The sequence below is a fragment of the Eleutherodactylus coqui genome, chromosome 3 (assembly GCF_035609145.1).
Source record: "Eleutherodactylus coqui strain aEleCoq1 chromosome 3, aEleCoq1.hap1, whole genome shotgun sequence".
NCBI lineage: Eukaryota > Metazoa > Chordata > Amphibia > Anura > Eleutherodactylidae > Eleutherodactylus > Eleutherodactylus coqui.
In genome coordinates, this window is record NC_089839.1 from 167,292,015 (window position 1) to 167,313,141 (window position 21,127).

Sequence of the window (21,127 nt, forward strand, 5' to 3'; positions counted from 1 at the left end):
TCTGTGATGTCCAAATGATAACTACCAAGGACTGTAGGCAGTGCCAGTAAGGTCAGAGCTAGTGCCCTGCCTAGAGCTAATCTGTCCCACCTGTGTCTAACACATACCCACACCTCGTTGAACCCATCCTTGAAAACCAATGGGTTTCTACCGGAAACCCACGTGATGCCACCTATCCATCCAGTCTATGCATCTATCTTATGTATCCCTAACTGGCCACCTCCTGCTTGTTCTACCATCAACCAGATCCCTTCTTCTGGAGCAACGGCTACTGATTTTGAGGTGTTTTACACAGGCAGATAAATTGTCCAAAACAAGTGCTCATCAAGGAAATTACACACAGGTCTGGCACTAATAATGCCCACATATAAAGCATAGTATTAAATACTACAAATCTAGTTAATTTGCCGTATCAGTGTGGACATGCAAAACACATGGCAGTGGGTGTAGACATAAGCTGGAGGAGGTATACTCACTGTCCCCTTCTTTGGTGTCTCAACTTTAATCAGAGCATCCTTAGTGTGTGCCTCAAGAACATCGAGATCGGGAGAGTCAGGTGATGACAATGGTGAATCTTTGACCTTCTTTGTCTTCTTTTTACCTCCCTCTTTATTTTTGGGGGGTTTTGGAGGTTTCGGGGTTTTAGGTGGTTTGGGCAGTTTGGCACCTTTTGGAGGTTTAGTCTCTTTGGGGTGTTTAGGCGGTTTTGGAGGCTTGGGTAACTTTTCGGTCTTGGGAGTCTTTTTTTTTGTAACTTTTTCCACAGGTGGAGGGGTGTCTGGCACAGGAGAGGGAGGCTCTTCAATTTTCTCAATTTTCTCAAAAATATTGTTCCCTTCTGGAATTGTGTTGGCACTGATGTCTGTTTTGTTGACTTTTGATGCATTCTAAGCAGAGAAAAAAAAGTGGTTAGTTATTGACATGTAAACCGACAGCCATACATCATAGATACAGTTTGGCCTCCAACAATGTTAGAATAAACAAAGACCAGGTTTGTGGAATTTACTTCCTTCCTCTGGGAGGTAAGGTGGGGAACTGGCGGGACAATTGCCCCGGGCACAGCTAAGCTGCCATACACAAGATATTTGCTGACCATTGGTAAATCTGACTAAATTTGCTGAAATCTGCTGACAAACTGTTTTATTCATACACATAAGACTAAGTGCAGACGTTGCTAAAATAGGTTGGATCTGTCAATGACATGCAGATGAATTTCTCAAGGGTATGGGCAGCTTTAGGCCGAGATGTGGACAGGGGAGCAAGACGAGGTTGTCTGTAGATCCTGCTTTCCCCCTCCCTCTTCTGTGTGTGTATTTGTAAGTTACAGCAGCAGGAGCAACTTACCGGCTGTCGTAATTTGATGTAGGTGGCAGCTCTGCAGCCTGACAGAAGGGGGAGAGAGAGGGGGTTTGCAAAGCAGCACTGTCCTTTGCCCAATACTGCTACCTCTACACTGATGGGATATGACAGCTCTGCTGGAGAGATTCGTATGTGTTTGTAATATGTGTTCATAATGTGTATATACATGTGTGCAATGTGCATGTGTAAGGTTTATGCATCTTTGTGTAATGTTCAGGCATGCATTTCTAAGCAATGCAAGTATCTCTGTATCATATAGCAGTACCCCGGGTGTGTGCAAAATAGCAGTATTATGTATGTGTGCGGCATTTCTGTATGATGTGTAAGAGTTTTATGGCAGTACTATGTATGTGCGTGTGGTATAACTGTACTATGAAAGTGTGGAATAGCAACACTATTTATGTATTGGTGGGATGGTACTGCAGGCAAAGTTCTCACTGAAGTCAATGTGAACTTTGGCTGATTATCTGTCCCTGGCCACTGCAGATAGAATGGAGTTGCGTATTTGTGGCAACACTACAGCTCTGTATACGAATGCCCCCACCAATTAGGTATTACTGACCTATCTGAAAGACGGGCGATCAACAGTCTCAGAGTTGGACAACCCATTTAAAGCTGTCTGAAGTTTTTCAGGTGACTTTTCAGAATAAGCTGCCGTATGTACATGAATAGCAGCAGTAATTGTGGTCATTATATAACTTGCATCCTGCATTTTTCACCAGTTTTACCCTCTACAGGCCCCATCTCTAATTTTCAGTTTTCTCTGAGCTGGTGAGTGGAGACTAGATGATATGATGTGTTCATACACTGCACACATGAAGAAGGGTCTCTCCTTCTTTACATCTCTGCAGCATAAGTAACAGCATTGTTGAAGCCATTATATAGCAGTACTGAGCAGTGTAGCTGTCAGGCAGTATACACTTGATATTAGCTACAGGAGCACATCTCTGAGTCTCTCTCTGTGTCTCCCTCCTTCCCTTCATAGACGTCTATGGGCAGCAAACATCCCTCACCTCCCTCTGTAATCTGTGTCAGTGTCTCTGTGCTAGAGACGGATTTCACATGACAACAGGCAGTGGAAAGCAAATTAGGAGGGATACCTCTTGTTTCTCTTTTTGGTTTTGAGCAATTTATCAGCATAAGAACAACATTTTAGGTAAAGTGATTTGCACGTTTGCTAGTTACCACATTATCTATTACATAGTGGCCGTTTAAAGACGCACCTCTGTTAACCGTATTTCTTTGGCGAGATCCTTGATAAGCTGTGAGGGCTTGAAATGTTCCGGAAGTTCATCTTCATGTTCTAATAGAGCCTATAAAAAACAACGGTAATATATTACCAACTGGACATCATGCGACTCTCCAATATACTTTGTGTTTCGATTCCTCACAGTTATGAAGACCTCTGCTTGCAGTCAGGAAATGGAAAAATACTTGAAGAGGCTTAAAAAATGTTCACAACTAATCTCAATCACAATAGTACTTCAAAGAAAGGGATCCTAAGGACTTAATGAGTATAATAATCAACCCAGTGAGGACAGGTTTCCAATCTCTTAATGTAAACAAAGCAAGTACTCAGCAAGTTGATCAATTGATACACTAAATTACAATGCTAAATAATGTTAAAGGGGTTCTGACATCAAAAAAAAAAAATTGTACTCACCTTGCCTGGCCTGGCCCGATCGCCAGGCATGTCCCCTCCAGCCGGCATCTTCTTCTGTGCCTTTAAAGCAGAGCAGGAGCGGTCAAAAAGACCGCTTCCTGCTCTGGTCCGTCCGTCAGGCACTTCCGAGGTCAACGGACGGACCGCCACAGCAAGCACGTCACAAGCAGTGCTTGCTGTGGGCGGCCCGTCCGTCCGGCTGAACTCCGGAGTGCTGCGCATGCGCAGTGGAGACGAGACGCAGCCCGTCCTGACTCCTGTCAGAGGGCACCTCTCCACTGCGCATGCGCGCGATCCCGGAGCGGCGCGGCTCGTGCAGACAGAAGAGGAGGAGCAGCGCCTGCCGGGAGATGACCCCCCCGATGTCAACAACAACAGAAGAACAGGTAAGTATTATCTTTTTATGCTTTAGCAGCCATTAAACCATGGGTTCCCTGGGTCCATTAGGCACACCAGGGAACAATGGCTGCTAAAGCATAAAAACATTATTCATGTCAGAACCCCTTTAAATATTACAGTGATTAAAACCCTTTCAGAAAGTGGATGGACCCTGTGGCAAAAGCAGATTGCCGTGGTTCTGCCCTTGTGACTGAAGATGAATCGACGTCCGTGTACTACATATATGTGTCTTGTGTCTATCACAGTGGGGCCACTTGTATGTAGCGGCTCTCTGTTTTGGCTCATGGAGAAGGGTGCAAAATGAAGGAGTCCCTATGCACCATTACAGCCCATGAACAGGGGTTCTCTTCATAAGATAATCCTTTGTGAAAGAAAGGAAAGGAGGGGAGAATCAAGCACTACGCATTACAGAGCTATACTTATGGGTGACAAATAGAACTTACATGCTTTTTCGTCCAAGATCTAAACGCTCCATTCAGAATTTTGGCCCCTTGGACAAGGTGAGACACCGGCTGCTTCCCCGACTTATGCAATGCTGCAGAAATACAATGCACAAGATTAGTATAGCACGCTCTGCTCTTCCAGCAGTGACAGTGACATGTTCATGTTACCCGTGTGGAAGTAATTCATAATCAGTTATAGCAGGAAATGTAAAGACAACTTGTGAAAAAGAAGCAAAAAGTATCTTTTTTTGTTATGTTTCAGCATCACATGATGCTTCTCAACCTATCAGTAAAACTGAAAAGACCACTGATCAGCGATACCAATTGGGACTCTGTATAAACAGAAATAACACCCTGTTCACATCACTAATGGCCTCCGTTTGATGTATATGTCAGGAATAGAGATGAGCGAGCACGCTCGTTTAAGGCTGCTTCCCGATCGAGTAGCAGCCTTATCGAGTAACTGTGTACTCGTCCGAGCAGCACGCGGGTGAAGCATCTCTCTCATTCTCTTCCTCCAACTCCCCCCCCCCCACGCTGCTCGAGCGAGTACACAGTTACTTGATAAGACTGCTACTCGATCGAGTAGCAGCCTTAAACGAGCGTGCTCGCTCATCTCTAGTCAGTCACAGATATTAGGATCCCATAAATCGCCTTTAAAAAAACCCTGCTCTTTGTGAAAAGTAACAAAAATTGCTTTCATGCGGTCCCCTTCCACACATTATTGTAGCTATTGACTCCTCTACCAAAGAAGGAACTTGTCCCAGTTTCCCTCTAATAGAGCAGAAAGACATATTTGGTGCCCCTCATCTCCAAGTCATACAATACAATCAAGCAGCTAAAATCCAAGCGGTCCATCACAGACGATCATCACAGAACAGAAGAGCGAACAGCTCCGATACATAGTAAATCACAGGCAGGAAGCTAGATTTCAAATTGTTCAATTTGCTCTTATACACAGTAATTCCATGCTAAACTTTGATGTTTCTAGTCGCAGTGCGCTCATTCATGAAACACTAGGTTATTTGCGGGGGGGAAAAAACTTGATTACTGTAAAATTACGATTCATCTAACGGCAAAAGGAAAATCCTGTCAAATGTATTCTCTTCTTAGCTTCTTTACTTATTATATAGCTGTAGTGTGTGCATGCAGAGTGCAGCCCAGCAATAGTCACGTGTAGTAATGGGGTGACCGTCCCTTCTGTGTAGCACAGGTCACCACCTTGCATGAAATGGTAAACAGTTGGATTAACCATAGTAGTTAGATTTTAATATATATATACGAACACACACACACACACACACACATACTGCAATACCTTCAACTTTTAAATTACCAACATGCTTTTAGTAAGTAGCTCCACCAGCAAAGGCCCATTACACCTTTTGAAACTCTGTGCGTCAATGAGACTGCCCCATGCTTTACTCTCAAATTTGCAGTCCCTCAGTGACATCATGCCGCTTTCAACTTGGCTTGGAACAGGAGTTAATGGACTGGCTGCAGTGGTCAGGTGACATCATCTGCCACAACATACACGGGGACCACGGCAGGGCTGCAGCGCTGGATTGCGGTGGAAGAGGTTGGGTGAGTACTGTACTTTTTGTTATTTTAGTGCAGTGGACATCCCCATTAAACTATTCTTTACAATCTTTGGATTGGATGGGGCCATTACTACTGTGCCATAAATCCTGCATTTTATATAAAGCCCTATGGCAAGAATGCCCCCCTATTTATGCATTCTGGACTAAAACTGTGGATTGGATAAGGATTATTAGGGGTGTTGGACTTTCTAAAGAACACTTGGCTCTCCAACTCTTTATAGCACCAGACTGCATTTTAACTTTTTCCACAACACTTCTGCCCTATGCAGCAATTCCAGCAACCTGATTGGTTGTTTGCATTGGCAGATTCACAATTCCAGCAACCTGATTGGGGAATCAGCCAACCCAAACAACCAATCAGGTTGCTGGAATTGCTGAATAGGGCAGAAGTGTTGTGGAAAAAGTTAATATGCCACCAGACTCCCTCTGTACACTTAAAAACAAAAAACTTTGTCAACTTTCTTTTATTCTTTATTATAAAACCCAATAAAAAATTATTAAAAAGAAAAACAAAAATCTTTTACGCTTCCTTATTACATGGTGAGCCCTAAATTATGGAAAAGTACTCGCTCTCCATCAATCACAGTTTGCAAATGAAGGATGTCCTCGAACCAAAGTATGGAGGAACTAATGTAATGTCTGTGGCCTGTAGTAGCACCTGGAGAGTGGAAGGTCTTCTCCTCCTCATACAGATGCGTCATACCTTCCTGACACCCTCACCCCTTACTGATCTTTTCTCTACCTCTCCCCAACCCGTGCTGGTACTGTATCCTGCCTATACCCTCTTTGAGATTGCTTGTGTGGAACAAGCAGGATTTATCTTCCATCTTTGCCTAGTTTGTTAAGCAGAGAGTGAGCCCAAGTGGTTTCTATACATTCCTTTGTATAGATATAAATATATATCTTCACTTATAAGCACCAGTGCTATTGTTAAGCTGCTGCCACAGCTGACTCGCCCTAATTATACGCCGTAATTCCTTATTTTGTTTGTTTCTGAAACCCCCTAATTTTTTCTTTTTTTTTTTTGCAGAAGAGCTTGTTTGCTTTTTTTACCTTTTAATAAAGCTTTGAATAATAAAAATGATAATAGACACAAGGTAAAAAGATCAGCAAGGGTTTTTTTTGTTTATTTTTACAGAGGAAAACAAAGTCATTTCCCAGAAAAATGAAGCTTACCCTTGTAATTATTCCTTACAGGGTTCCTACTTAATGATTTGTTCAGGTCCTAAATGTTTCGTAGCAACAGGCACTGGAGACAGTGGGCGACTACACTGAGGTGCCATAGTGACTAGCCACCCGCTGCTGGCAGGGTTGTAAACAATATAAACTCACAAACAGTAGAACAGGGGACATTTGGTATGACCTAGGGTGTTCGTGGAGGTTACTGGGATTGTAAATGCCACTAACGTTAGACATACACTGAATGGCCACTGTATTAGAAACACCGCCCCTTTCACAATTGGAGCGTCCCCAGAAGGGATCAGATGTGACCGCAGAGAGCAGCATAAAATTACGTAGAATGGGAAATCGAGAGATCTGAGCGACTTCGAATGAGGCCTTGTCATTGGTTCTAAACTAGATGGGCCAGTATTTCAAAAACGGTGACCCTTGTGGTGTTTTCTGATGTAGCTTTGTCAAACGTATACAGAGAATGGTGTGATTGAGGCAAAACAACCAGCATAAGGGATCCTGTGGACATAAATCATCGGCAAAAGGGGTCACAGGGGGATGTCAAGAATCGTTCAGATAAACAGGTGCTGCACAGTCAGGTAAATCACAGCCAAATAGAAAGCTGGCGCTCCAACTAATATGTCCAAACACACAACTTGTCGTTCTTAGCATGGATGGGTTATAAGAGCAGATGACCAGTTTGAGTGCCATTGCTAAGAGAAACAGAAATGCAAGATTCTAGTAGGTAAAACAGCGCAACACTTGGAACACAGTGGGAAAAGCATTGCCTGTTCAGATGAAGCCAGATTTCTGGTCCACAATTGTAATTGGAGGGTCAGAATTTGGTGCAAACAAAACAAATCGATGAGCCTTTCCAGTTGGCTGCTCAGAACATGTCAGTAGCTCCATCCAATCTATGACAGCTACTAGAAGTTCTCCTCTCGTATCTATTCAGGACAAACGGTGGTTCCAAGCACTTGGCATTGAAGGAACATAGGGTGAGTAATAGATGGTAAGTTTTTGATTCCCTTTTTAATAACACCAGATTTTAGTACAATGGACAAGGAGGGGGTTTTCTGGAATAAACTCAATATTTGACATACCTTTGAACTTCTCAAGTAGGTGTCTTCCAACGTACCAACAAGCGGTCTCGTAATTTGGGAACTGGGTTAAGCTGACGATCTTCAATCTCTTTTCTACCTCGTATGCTCTGTGGGGTAGAGGATAAAAAATGTACATCAAAATACTAAAATGTTACAAAAACACTATGTGGTCATTTGTATAGCTGAAATGATGTAGCCACCTGCAGCATTCTTCCATATTTTATTAAAGCGGTCCTCCAAAATTTTTTCTTTCTTTTTTTTTTTTTGGATTATTATCCACTCAATAAGTGGTTACAGACCAAAAGCACTGGGCTTGGGAAGAGTCGCTAAACTTTATTACTCTTTGCCTTCAAATTTGCACCTTTCTTGCATTCAACACTCAAAAAAATCCATGCCAGGCTGATTGCTGGGGATATTGTGCCTGACAACCCCTTTTAAAAAGTTCTGCCTGCCAGGTATTGTGTCACTTGGAACCAAGTTGTCCCAAGTGGCAATGGAATTGGCACAGGTTTTGAGCGAAACAGAAAAGATGGGGTGCCTCAGTGAAGCTTTGCCGTAACTCATTCCAGCCCGTACTAGCACATATTTTTCTAAAAGTAAGCCAAGAACATTTTTTAGTACTTCTGGATGGGTCTTGTTAACCCTTTCCAATCCAATTTGTATCCTGGTTTTCCTAGGGGGTTTACTCTTTTTCTGCCGTTATACAATGGCGCTATATGCTGGCTAAAGCAAGTACTGCATGAGGTGACACGTTGGATAGGCTCCGACAGCAGAGAGGCTGGCAATATACAGTGAGACAACCCTGACGGATGTCTTCCAACATCGGAGCTGTACAACCTTAAATCATAATGACTTCAGAGGTCAGACAGTGGATTGGAAAGGGGTAAGATAGGAAATGTCTGGATAAACCTAACTGCATTCCTTTACAAGGGGCTTAATGGGTTACCCAATATCTAACATTTTGCCCAAGCCCCTGTACCTTCAGAACTTTCAAAAACAGAGTAACTTATCTGTTGTTTTAAGCGTTCTACTGCGGATTTAAAGACAGAATTTGCGCAGAAAATTCCGCACTGGATTCTGACGTGTGAGCGTACCCTGAATCAGCAAAACCCAAGCCGCCCTCTATGCATTTTGCTCTTAGTGTGACGTTAACGAAGAAAGTAATATAAAGGCCATTTACCTGAGCAGATATTTGTACTAGCGGTCTTCATGCAATCACTAGATGTGACTAAGCAGCGACTCTAGCTAAGCATTTATACTGCACGCGCTCTTATTATCTCGGTAACTATTAAAAATTAATTGTTTAGCTGCTATTTAACAATCTCCCATGTCGGCCGTTAGCGAAAGGATTCATGCTTACATACCGCAATGTTAGATTATTTTTATGGTCACATAAATGCTTATTTGCACAATCAACAAGCATTTTATCGCTGGTTGTTCAGTCGCTTCACTTGTTTACGTCAAACAATTATTCTGGCCGCTCGCTTATTACCGCTCGAATGGGCCTTTAGATGCCAGAAGATAAAACCTGGGATAAAACGTCTACGGTTTGATACCTTCTCCCTGGTGTGTTTGTAGGCGGACAGCGCATTTTTAGATTGATTGAATGCCGTTTTCGCTTTTAGAATACATCTAGGATTTATCTCACAATACAGAAATCTCTGTGATATTGCTGGTCACAGGAATCGCCGCAATCAAGGGATTCACCAGGGATTTTTTGCTGTGTTTTAATAGCTACATGCTGGGGTTGTGTATTCATTTTTTAAGATTAGTAGCTACTTTTCCTCTATAGAGCATCAAAATCTCCTAAATCGCTAGTTAGGGTTTCGTTAGGATTCTATGGCTCTTTTTCATTTTTTCGGCCCCATTTTCAAAAAAATCTAACCTTTTTTCCAGCGACATAGCCACATGCAGCTTGTTTTATGCAAGATGAGCTGCATATTTCAATGGTATCATTTAATAGAACCATATACTGTATTGTAAAAGCTTTTAGAAATTTCTAAGTGGGGTGAAATGATTTAAATGATGACAAATTTACTTATGTTGTACTAAAAAACAGCATTTAAAGAAAAAATTGCTTTGTTGCCTTTGTCTGACCTCCACATTTTTTTAGTTTTCTATCAATGTGAGGGGAGGTTTCTGGACAATCAGCTGTTTCTATTAGCATCATTTTTGGGTACATACGATTTTTTTAATTGACTTCTTTTTATTCAATTTTTTTAGGAGGCGAGGTGCCTAAGAAAGCCCCCACAGTTCTGTCATTTTTTACCTTACGTTCATTGCGTGGGATAAATAATGCTATTTTGCTATGCTATTTTAGTAGATCAGACTTTTACAGATGCAGAAATATGATTTCTGTTAGAGGCAAGGTGATAAAGTGCAATTCTGGCATTGCATATTTTTTTTCTGATGGTGTTCACCATGCAGTATAAATAATGTCATGGTTTAGTAAATTGGACTTTTATACATGCGGTGATACCAATTTTTTGTTCTTTTATTTTCTATGTCTTTTTTTTTTTATGCCACAACAGGGAAAACTTTTGTGTTTTTTTTTTTTACTTTACCAGCAGCATCTAAATGGCGAATCAGCCGGGATCATAGTTACGTCCAATTCCAGCTGTGGGGTCAGATGTCAGCCACCGCATATGAGGAAAATTGGCTTCTACCTCATTGGTGGTTTTTGCCTTCCTCTGGATCAACACTGGGAGGTAATAAGCTGAGCTGGATAGACAGATGTCTTTTTTCAGCTTAACATACTATGTTACTATGTAAATGTCTTGCTAAAAAAAGTTTAGGTACACCTCTGGCCTTTTAGGCCATTGCACCAAAGTTACAAGTTACCCTCTATCCACCACATAGGGGTTAATTTGCAGATTGGTTGGAGTCTCACATCTAAAAAAGTGAATGGAGTGTTAACGCGTTTGTGTGACCAGCATTTTATTCAGTCTCCTCCTCAATGTGGGTGTGCCATATCCCCAGTGAAAAGAACAAGGGACATGGGAACCCTTCTCAAAATTGGCTGTTCAGCGTTGAGACCTCCACTAATCAGCAGGTTATTCTCTATCCAGTGGGTAGTGGAGAGCTTGTAATCTTGGTACAACCCCTTTAAAGAATATACAAAGCTGGGTAATAGCCTGACAACTAAAATGCCCAACCCCAAGTCCGAATGTCAGTTTAAAACCAGACAGCAACACGCATTTAACAATATGGCTTGAATAATGTGGAATATACTAGATGCAACCAATTAATAGTTTAGATAAGCCCTATCCATATACCCTATTGGGGCTAGGGGCGTAATAGGGGTATCCTTTCACCAAGACAAAGACACTACTGGAGGCTTATCTAGTTACAAAGGGAAGGATGTGATCCAAAATGTTTCCATTTGTAAATTTTTGAATAATTTTCAATTGTTCATAAAATTTTCAAAATTGGTAACACAAAATTGTATTAGCAAATTTTTAAAAAAAAGTATAGATAAGTTTCATTGTAAGTCTGAATTATACCTCATCTGCATTTCCACACTCAGGCTGTGAAGGAAGTGTCCGGAAAATGCTAAACAATCCACGGGGGTCAATGTTGCGTAAATCCACCCTACAACAGAGACATTGAGTTCATTAGTAAGAAAATCGTATTACTGTCTTTTTAATTTGCTCTTATTATACTGCATTGACCAATACATAGAATAGCTGTCCCATTCTGACACAGAGAGCTATCATGCGGAATCTGAAAAAACAAAAAAAAAGTATGGCGTGCCTTTTTGGATGCTTTTTTATGGAGGCACCCCCATCTTTCTGCACATGTGCATATGGAAGCTAATACTGCTCAGGACCAATCTTAACCATATCTGTAGACATCTTGGAATACAATTTACTCTAATTTTGAGAATAAGCCGTCTAAAGAGACTTTGAAGATTTATCAATGTATCACAGCTATAAAACGGTCATAAAGAGGGCCTAAAAAATGTACGGGTGATACTAAAAGGGCTGTATAGACAGTATGGTGTGGCAGGGGGTGGTGCGGGCATGGCTTTTTAGTCAAGGGTGGTAGGCACATTTATGGGTATCTAAGGACAGAACTTAGTGGTGCAGTGAGCTAGTGTTACCTTGGTTAGTTATTCCTTTCTGTCTGAACCTCCTGGCCTCTTTCTCCTCAGATGGTCATGTGATTTCAGTTCTGACCAGCTCAGATCTGCTTTAGGGTTAGGGATTCATTTTCTAGTCAGTTTCTCAGTTTGTGTGATACTATTACATCAATCTACCACATAAATTGCTTAGATGGAGATACAGGCATCCCTCTCACAGTTACTGATGATCACACAGCTCCTGTCACACAGTTATAATAGAGGAGATCACAGCTCATCTTCCTGACTAGTCCTTAAGGTCTTTAGTTTATTTTAGAGAATATTGAAGGTAATGAAAATTAAACTGTCCCCCCTGCAGGTAAAAATGATATAACCTCAGCCAATACTGTACTAATGCATCATGGGGAAGTAGGAGGAGAATTCTAGAGTGCGACAGGCAATTGTATGATTGTGCAGGGATGAAAAACTATGTTTTTGCTGGAGTGGCCCTTTAAATATAGGGCTCAGACATAACTTAACCCTTTACCTACCAGCCACTTTTCAGATCTTTGTTTTATTTCATCTTCACTTTTTATTTTTCACCAACATAGCCATGTGAGAGCTTGTATTTTTTATGGTGTAAGTTCTACTTTTTAATAGTACCACTTAATGCATCATATAATGTATTGGAAAACTTTTAAATATTTGTAAGTGGAATGAAAAGGAAAAAAAAAAACGCAAAGAAGCCATTTTTCAAGGATTTACTTTTGCACAGTTCACGGTGCAGTAAAAATGATGAGTAAACTTCCTTGTGTGGCTCATTACCATTACGATGATGCTATGGTTAGAGTTTTTTATGATGTACTACTTCAAAAAAATTAAACAACCTTTTATTTAAAAAAAAAAATTGTTTTCTGTGGTCATATTCAGAGCCCCATAACATTTTTTATTTTTTCGCCGATGGAAGTGTATGAGGGCTTGTTTTTTGTGGGGTAAGTAGTAGTTTTTATTGCACCCATTTTTTGGGTACACGTTACTTTTTGATCACTTTTTCTTCAATTTTTATTGTGAGATGGAGTGATCAATAATTCTGCCATTGCAGGTTTCCTTTTGGACAGCATTCACTGTGTGGGATAAATAATGCGATACTTACATAGTTTGGGATTTTTCAGACATGGCGAAACAAATTATGGGGAAAATTTAGAAGTGTACATTTCTGGCACAAATTATACATTTGTGGCTCCTGGGAAAGCTATGCCCACTTTTCAGGTAAAGTGGCGACGATTACATAAACAGTTACAAATTTTTTATGACTTCTGACTTTATGAGTTCTGGCATAATACCTTTAATAAATGTCCCCCTAAATAATTTTTTTATTGTTTAGATTTAGGGAAAATGGGATTTTAAAGTTAACATTTTTTTAAGCCCCATTAGGGGACTAGAACTTGTGATTTTCTGACCACTTCTATAATATACTGCAATACTTCAGTACTGAAATATATTTTATTTTTTAACCTTCACATATTTAGGGAGTTAAATGGGTTTCCCCTCTCAGGTGCAAGTCCCAGAGGTAGAAATATATCATAGAGTGTAAGCTCTTCTGAGCCGGGCCCTCAATCCTATTGTTCAAATTAGTTATTACTTTAATGTGGTATGTAATGTCTGATTTTCTCTGTACATGTTCCCTCTGATTTGTAAAGTGCTGCAGACTATGTTGGTACTATATAAAAAAAGATTATTACTACAATATTAAGATTATTATTAGGGATGAGCGAGTATACTCGCTAAAGCACTACTCGCTCGAGTAATGTGCCTTAGCCGAGTATCTCCCGGCTCGTCCCTAAAGATTCGGGGGCTGGCGCGGGGCGGGGAGCTGCGGGGTAGAGCGGGCAGGAACGGAGGGGAGATCTCTCTCTCCCTCTCTCCCGCCTGCTCTCCCCTGCTCCCCGCCGCAACTCACCTGTCAGCTGCGGCGGCTCCTGAATCTTCAGGGACGAGCAGGGAGATACTCGGCTAAAGCACATTACTCGAGCGAGTAGTGCCTTAGCGAGTATACTCGCTCATCCCTAATTATTATCTTGAAAACTGCCTTCCCTCCACTACAGTCGACCTGAGGTAGCCTTTTTATGCTATTTCTGTAACTCCATCAAAGTGAATGGGAGTTGCATCAAGAACGTAGCACAACAAGCTACGCTGTTTCCACATCTCAGAAGTTACAGAAACAGCATAGAATAGCCAGTATGGCTGCTTCTGTGATTCCGGTCACCGATGGCTGGTGAATACAGGTATTTCCATAATTGGATGACAGCATGTATGATAGATCTGCCCCATAATTTTATCAATAAGGATTGTATTAGACCAATTTGAACATCTCAGTCTCACCTGATGGAATGAACAGAGTCTGCCCTTGTTTCACTGTGCACTTGTAACATTTGTCTACTTGATCTGCAAAGAACATCTCGTAGTGATTGGCGGCTGATCTCCAGCGCTCATATAGGGAGATATTGGCTGAAGCCGGTCTGATCAGATAAAATATTTTTTCCCCCTGAGAAAAAAAAAATAATATATGTATATTTAATGCAGCTCTGTCGTCACAGACATGTCAAACGGATGGGTCACTGCTTCCTACAATACCCGCACACTCCTCTCGTACTGCTGTGATCTTAGGTTATCCCTAGTGGTCCGTTTAACGTGCGCTGATTATTGGGTCACAGCATTTTTCCGAACTCTTGTTCAGAGGAATTAGGGACCATTGATCAGCCAATGTAGGAGCAAATGTTCGTTAGTCAGCTGATTAGCTCGTTCCTTATTGCTCGGCTGCACATCTCCCCGTACAGCCAATCAACAACAGCTATATGGGGACGGATGTTCATGTCAGTGATAATCTGCCCATGTACACACACCATTAGTCCGATCTACTTATATGTGTAATTAAAGAGGACTGGTCAACTCCCATGACTAATCTATTTTAGCAAATGTCCTCATGCCTGTGCAAGCTCACTGTCATGTCAGTGGTGGTACGCCAACAGTGACACATCTCCAAGATGTTTGTGGGCAGACTGGTTGGCTGGGAGGGGAGACAGCTCAGCCAGCCAATTGTCATTAGTCTGTGTATATTTATTCCAGCTCCTCCTATCAAAGGGCACTGATTACTCTCCTGCCTTAGGTGGTCGGCCCTGACTTGTTGTCTGAGCTGTCCATTGTATAACCTATTACAAAGAAAATTGCCAAAGGCAAGAGAATAGCCTAATGGTTATACCCTCCCGAACACAAAATAATAGATTGTATACTTTATTAATTATATTTAATAAAGTATACAATTTATTATTTTGTGTTTTCTTGCCACTAGCAATTTTCTTGGTAATTGTTTGTTTAGCGAGGTGTACCCTAGGGCTGTTTCCTTTCCTTACACATTGTATAACCTGTCTGACTCTTGTTTAATACCAGTCTGATAACTAAAATTCCTGTTTGCTCCTGACTGTCTTCTAGAAGAGTTTCAGGTCCAATCAGCGGTTCCTGGTCTTGCCCTGCACCCCTGCTAAAGTAAGTCTGTCTGGTTATAGATTTATCTTGGGTGTGAATACATCTTTTTCCTGTTCATCTGTGGTTTCTACATTTATATCTCATCTATCCTTTGCCTCATTCCCTGTTACCAACTAGGGAAAGTTAAGGTCACCCGAGGTTCCTGACGTAGGGTTGCCCTCATCGGGGCAATTGCCCCACTTACAGGCAGGGCTCTCTAGTATCAGTTTCCCTGGTATCTCCTCTTTTGGTTTCGTTATATACACTTGGCATTGTCCGTGTGTATTTCCATTTTTTAGGACATTATATTTATGCCCATATAGGCCACGTAAGATAAGCCTTGCATGGACATAACACTACCAATACTGCTACCACAACAATTACCACTTGGCTATCTCAGGTTCCTAAATAGAAATCAGGGTAACCATGTAGTGGAGCGTGCCACCTTCCCATACTAACAAACTTTATGTTCAGGAGGCTACATGTGCAGCATATAATCTGTACTATGTAGGAATGTATTCACATCCCTTGAAATAACAAGTAGTCTGCATACATTTACATGTGTCATTACAGTGCAACAATGTGCAGTACTAGATATTATGGGGAAAAGAGCGATGAGGTCCATGAAGCACATGGTGACTTACCTTAAGCACATGGTACCAGGCCGAGGCGCCTCCCGAGTCTATGTGGAAGTCAGTGTAGCTGTCTTTCACACATATCAAACAATACTTGGTCACTTTTGGCTTTGCTAGGAGAGCATCATCAGGCCAATGGTTGTCCACCCACGAGAGCTTCTTAACGATCTCTGGCGATTCTACAAAACCCGACATTCTGGAGACGAGATTTCAAGTAAAATTTCTGGACATTGCAGAATATATACATTCATGATATACTGTAAGGTTGGGTTCACAGCAGCATTTTTTTTTCTGCCCTAAGAGCAGAAAAACTGGAAGAAAAACAGATCCAGTAAAATCCCATTGATTGCTTTAGTTTGCTTCATTTCCGTTTGGATTGTTTTTTTTTTTTAACGGAAAAAAGAGCGGCCAGCGGGACTTTCTCTTCTATCAAAAAAACCTAAAACTGAACAGAATGGGCCGCTCCTTTTTTCCCCACTGTACTGTATGGGGGACGAACACAGTGGAGGTATTCCATTTAATGGATGAGTTGAACACAACTGCACATGCGTAGTTGTAAAACAGAGATGCATTTCAATCAAGCACATAAAACCGATCTGTTCAAAACGGATGCTAGCTGATCCTAGCTGAAGCCAATCGCCATTTTTCGACAGATCTTTTAGGTTCATTTTGCATCACATCCGTTTTTTGGGTTTTGAATAGAAAAAAAAATGAGGGTCATTTTACACTTGTGTTTTTGCTTTCCACCTAGCTGTATCGTCATAGGAGCAGAAAAACGGAAAGTAACGCCTGAACAAAAACTGATCCTTTTTATATTGGAGACAATGGGAGACTGAAAAAAAAAGGAAAGCAATCCGTTTCCCTCCGTTTTTCCATCGGGTTTATTTCTGATCATGCACAGCAGGCAGGAGACAATGGAAGGGAACGAGCCAAACAATACAATAAACCTGCAGCAGTTTAAAATGCTGGAAACAGAAATGAATGGAAAGCATGCCTTTTTTTCTTTTTAAGGATGTTTTATGGAACCGCCAAGAAAAGTAGAGTACTCTCCATTCATTTCTGTTTCCCTTCTATTTTCTATAGTTCTGGTTTTTGAAAACGGGACCCGCTGAAGAAACTCTAGATAACGGAGGAAAGAACCCTGATGTGATCCCAGCCTTATAAAGTCTACACATTAATCTTCTACATGTTCTACAAGGCATAGACTACATTATTCAATGAGGCTTCCAACTCATTCCAGTGGCCCACTTGTTGTTTCAGTGATGTCACTGAGACAAGTCAGATGATGTCATCGGTGGGCAGGGATGTCCGTCCTGTGAGTCCAATCGATACGACAGAGACATGGCTCTACTTTGCTCCCCTTATTTTCTGACCCAAATGCAGATATATTTTAGCGAATGGAGAATTTCCAAATCTCAGATTGAGCCAATGAGGCAGAGTGGCCCAATATGGCAGAGACCTCTACCAATGACCTCTTCCGACTTCTCACTGATATTGTAGAAGAGGCTTTCCTTCCCTGTAAAGCAAAATCCCTGCTTCTGTGTTACCTATAGGAGTTACATTACAACAAACCAAGTGGAAATCATCCTTGACACATTTCAGGCAACCAATCAGGGTCTCTAATCGCCAATTAATTTTCCAGTTACTGGAATAACCATGTTTTTCCATAAGGAGAACTGTTCTCCTTAATCCTATTAGAGCATGTGGATGTCATAGAGAGGTCTTTGCTGCTGAAGACACCCTTGAATTCACCAGGATAGAGAGTGGCGGCTGACACCCTGGAGGCCTGGGCTTTTAATGGGGCAATCAGGAAAATCTTTTTCGGACCAAAAAACCTGAAATGTTGTTAATAGATGTAAAGTAAATTTTCACTACAACTGACCACTGCAATTTTACCTCGTTAATGTGAATATCTACTAGATCTGCTTTACAATATTTCTGGCGGTAAGGTAATGAATGAAGATTTCTGCAAGAATGAAAATGATTTTCATCTTGGAAATTCTTTCCATCCAAGAAGACATCATTGCAGTGATGTAGCTATATAGGGCATGCACAGGTAGCAGTCATTACTGGGCCCTGGAGCCTTAGGGGGCCCAAAGGTCCCTCTATCATATAAGAGAGCACCAGTTTTATAAATGGCACATGGATGGTTGAGGGGCCCTGTTACAGATTTAGCATTGGCCTCTGCATAATTTTAGGATTCAAGTAATGCCCCGCCTGCTAGTGTTGCATTGATGGGCTTCTTAAGGGACCCAATGATGCAAAGGAAAGCTATGGGAGACCCTCATGCTGAACTTTTGCATCTGGGCCCACAAGCCTTTGGCTACGTCTCTGCATCATTGTATAACAGTGAATATATCTGAATGTTGGCGAGTGTAATATGATGACGTCCATGAACAGCTGAAGATTCGTCTCTGTGTGCTCACCTTGTGTCAGAAAACTCTAAGTTGGTTACATTTAGAACCCTTTTCCTATTAGTGCTGTAGTAATAATCGACAAACTCCTTGAGCTTCATCTTGCAGTCCTTCTGTTTTGTGACGTCTGTAACATCAACCACCCTCTCGGGACCTGCAAACCCAAGGTTAAGGAAGCGTTAAGGGCGTTACGCAACATTTCTTCAAAAATATCTCTGCCTGGAAAAACAGAGTGTGCCGCAGTCAATAGATGACATGAGGAAATGTCAGACTCCAGTAATGCAACATGTAAAAGGCTGAAATACAAGCAACCTCGTGTTCATGCCAAAGGTAGCAGTAATATCATAATGAACCACAGACTCAACAAGCAGCGCGCCCGAGATCCTATAATACACGGGAAGGCGGGGGGGACAACAAACTACTGAATTTAAGAATTTACAGGCAATTTAGGCCCTAAACAAATTAGACTGCAGCAGTAACTTTCTAGGTGCCTTGTCAGGTATTGCTATAATGTACTTTCCATCATGAACACCACATCTCCTACAATGCAAGACAGCAGAACATTTATTAATATCATTGAAAACAGAACTGGAATCTCATATAGGATTTCCTTATAACTAATAGGAGCCCGGAATATTTAAGGAGTCAATACAACTACAGTTTAAGTGGTTTTCCGACTTACAGAGGGCAGGACATGGTTAAAAACAACATCTATATTGTGCTCACCACTCTGATCCCCCGTGGACCAGGGCCATGGTTCCTGTCCTCACCGCCGGTCTGTGTTTACATTTGTTGCCAATCACTGGCCTTAGCTCAAGACTGTTGACACTAGTGATAGGCAGCAATGGTCAAGTATGTATATGGACCGCTACAGCCAAAGTAATCACAGACCGCCTAGAAGTTAAGAAAGACCCCTTATTTTATTTATTCACATAGCGTATATAAGTACATTATAGGGTTTTGTCTCCATTGGGGCTCTCAATCCAAATTCACCTACTAGTATGTTTTTGGAATGCGGGAGGAAACCCACGCAAACACGGGGATTACATACAAACTGCATGTAGATGTTGCAAAAAACAGCTGGTGGAATAGCGCAATGTTCCCAGAGGAAAAGTCTGCGAATTCCTGATCAACTTTATTATATTAAAACCAGCAAATAAAAGGTATTTTGAGGTACAGGTCCTCTTCATCAGTGCAATGCCGTACTTAACAGTTTGCTGCCCCGGGGTGACGGCAGGTGGGGTGCAGTCCCATGTGTGGCCCTGTGCGTCAGCTGCTGTGTACCCCCATATACTGATAAAGAGGACCTGGACCTAAAAAGATTTGCTGGTTTTAATATAATAAATGAAAAGTTGGTCACAAATTCGCAGACTTCTACTCTTGCACCATTCCAGCAGATGTTTTTGCCTCCAGAGAGGTGTTTGGCTGTCACCTTCTTGGCCGTTACAACCTCTCGCTCATTTTCGCAGCCCTACTTTTATCACGCAGGCGCATGAACATCCATTCGCGTTTATTCCACTAATTTTTTCCTACGATCACTTCTCTTGGTCAGCCTTGAACCCAGGACCACAGTGCCGGCAAGGCAACAATGATAACTTCTTAGACACCATGTTGCCCTTTAACCCTTTCCAATTCAATTTACCAGCCACCTGCACACTCCCAGCTCTTATTTATTTGGGGTGGGAAAGCGCGTTGTGGATTACTCAGCAGAAACACAACAAAAATGATCACATTATTAGCAACTTTTTGAAAATTAAATGTGAGTTCATATGTATATTACATTATGCAGAAGAGAACTCAGATGTCAGACCTCTCCTCTGTATACTGTAATACTAGTAATTATTAGGAGATTATAGTACCAGTGTTTCTGGTGGCGCAATGCGCCACTTACTGATATAATATAGGGAAAGGGATTGGAGTTGTAAGCACAGGGATGCTGGTTTAGGCCCTGTGATGACGTCACTGTCATTGCGCCTATAGGGTGTTTGATAGATAATAGATAGCTCTGCTACATGCACGTCACACACACACAGCTCTGCAACATGCACGTCACACACACACAGCTCCGATATATGCACGTCACACACACAAACAGCTCTGCCACACACACTAACACACACACAAGTCTGCTACATGCACGTCACACACACAGCTCTGGTACATGTATGTCACATACAGCTCTGCTACATACATTTTTTATCCCATACAATAGGGATCACAACTGGTACAACAGAGTCCTGCACACACTGATCAAGCCCTGGTCATGTGACCCCGGACTCTTCCCACACAGGTGACTGATCACATGGTGGTGAATCATTACAGGTCCTGTAAGCACACGGCTGCTGTCAGGCTCTGCATGTTTCATTATATTTGATGACGTCACAGTCATGTGATCAGGTGCGGAGCATGTAACTAACTCACACGGACAAGTGGTTATTAGTATTTTGATACATATGCAGAAGAGAGCTCCAATGTCAGACCATTCTTCTGCATACTGCTAGAAACGTGTCTGCCCTCACCCAATATGGGAGCTATGCAGGGAAATCTCATTGTCGGACAAGGTCCAACACTGAATTGGAAAGGGTTAAAGAGTAGTGCACAAAACTTCAAGTGACACAACTATATGGATGTGACACAATGCAGCTGAGGAATATCATGAAACATTACAGGGCAACATTGATATCAAAGGGATTGCTCAGTGAACCCTTCTAGTCCCTCGACCACTCTGGTCCCTGCCTGTCTCTGCTCACCTACATGC

General features: G+C 41.8%; 1 protein-coding gene across 5 annotated transcripts in view; it reads right to left on the reverse strand.

The window, feature by feature from the left end:
* Positions 1-21,127, reverse strand: part of PHF2 (PHD finger protein 2) — a 227,324-nt gene that overhangs the window by 50,005 nt on the left and 156,192 nt on the right. For all 5 annotated transcript variants that reach the window (XM_066596505.1, XM_066596503.1, XM_066596502.1 and 2 more), the window contains exons 5-12: positions 18,382-18,523; positions 15,965-16,151; positions 14,181-14,343; positions 11,242-11,329; positions 7,739-7,845; positions 3,865-3,956; positions 2,583-2,672; positions 477-887 (exon numbers count right to left, since the gene is read on the reverse strand). In XM_066596505.1, coding sequence (XP_066452602.1) covers positions 477-887; positions 2,583-2,672; positions 3,865-3,956; positions 7,739-7,845; positions 11,242-11,329; positions 14,181-14,343; positions 15,965-16,151; positions 18,382-18,523 — 1,280 coding nt within the window. The remainder of the gene's footprint in view (positions 1-476; positions 888-2,582; positions 2,673-3,864; positions 3,957-7,738; positions 7,846-11,241; positions 11,330-14,180; positions 14,344-15,964; positions 16,152-18,381; positions 18,524-21,127) is intronic.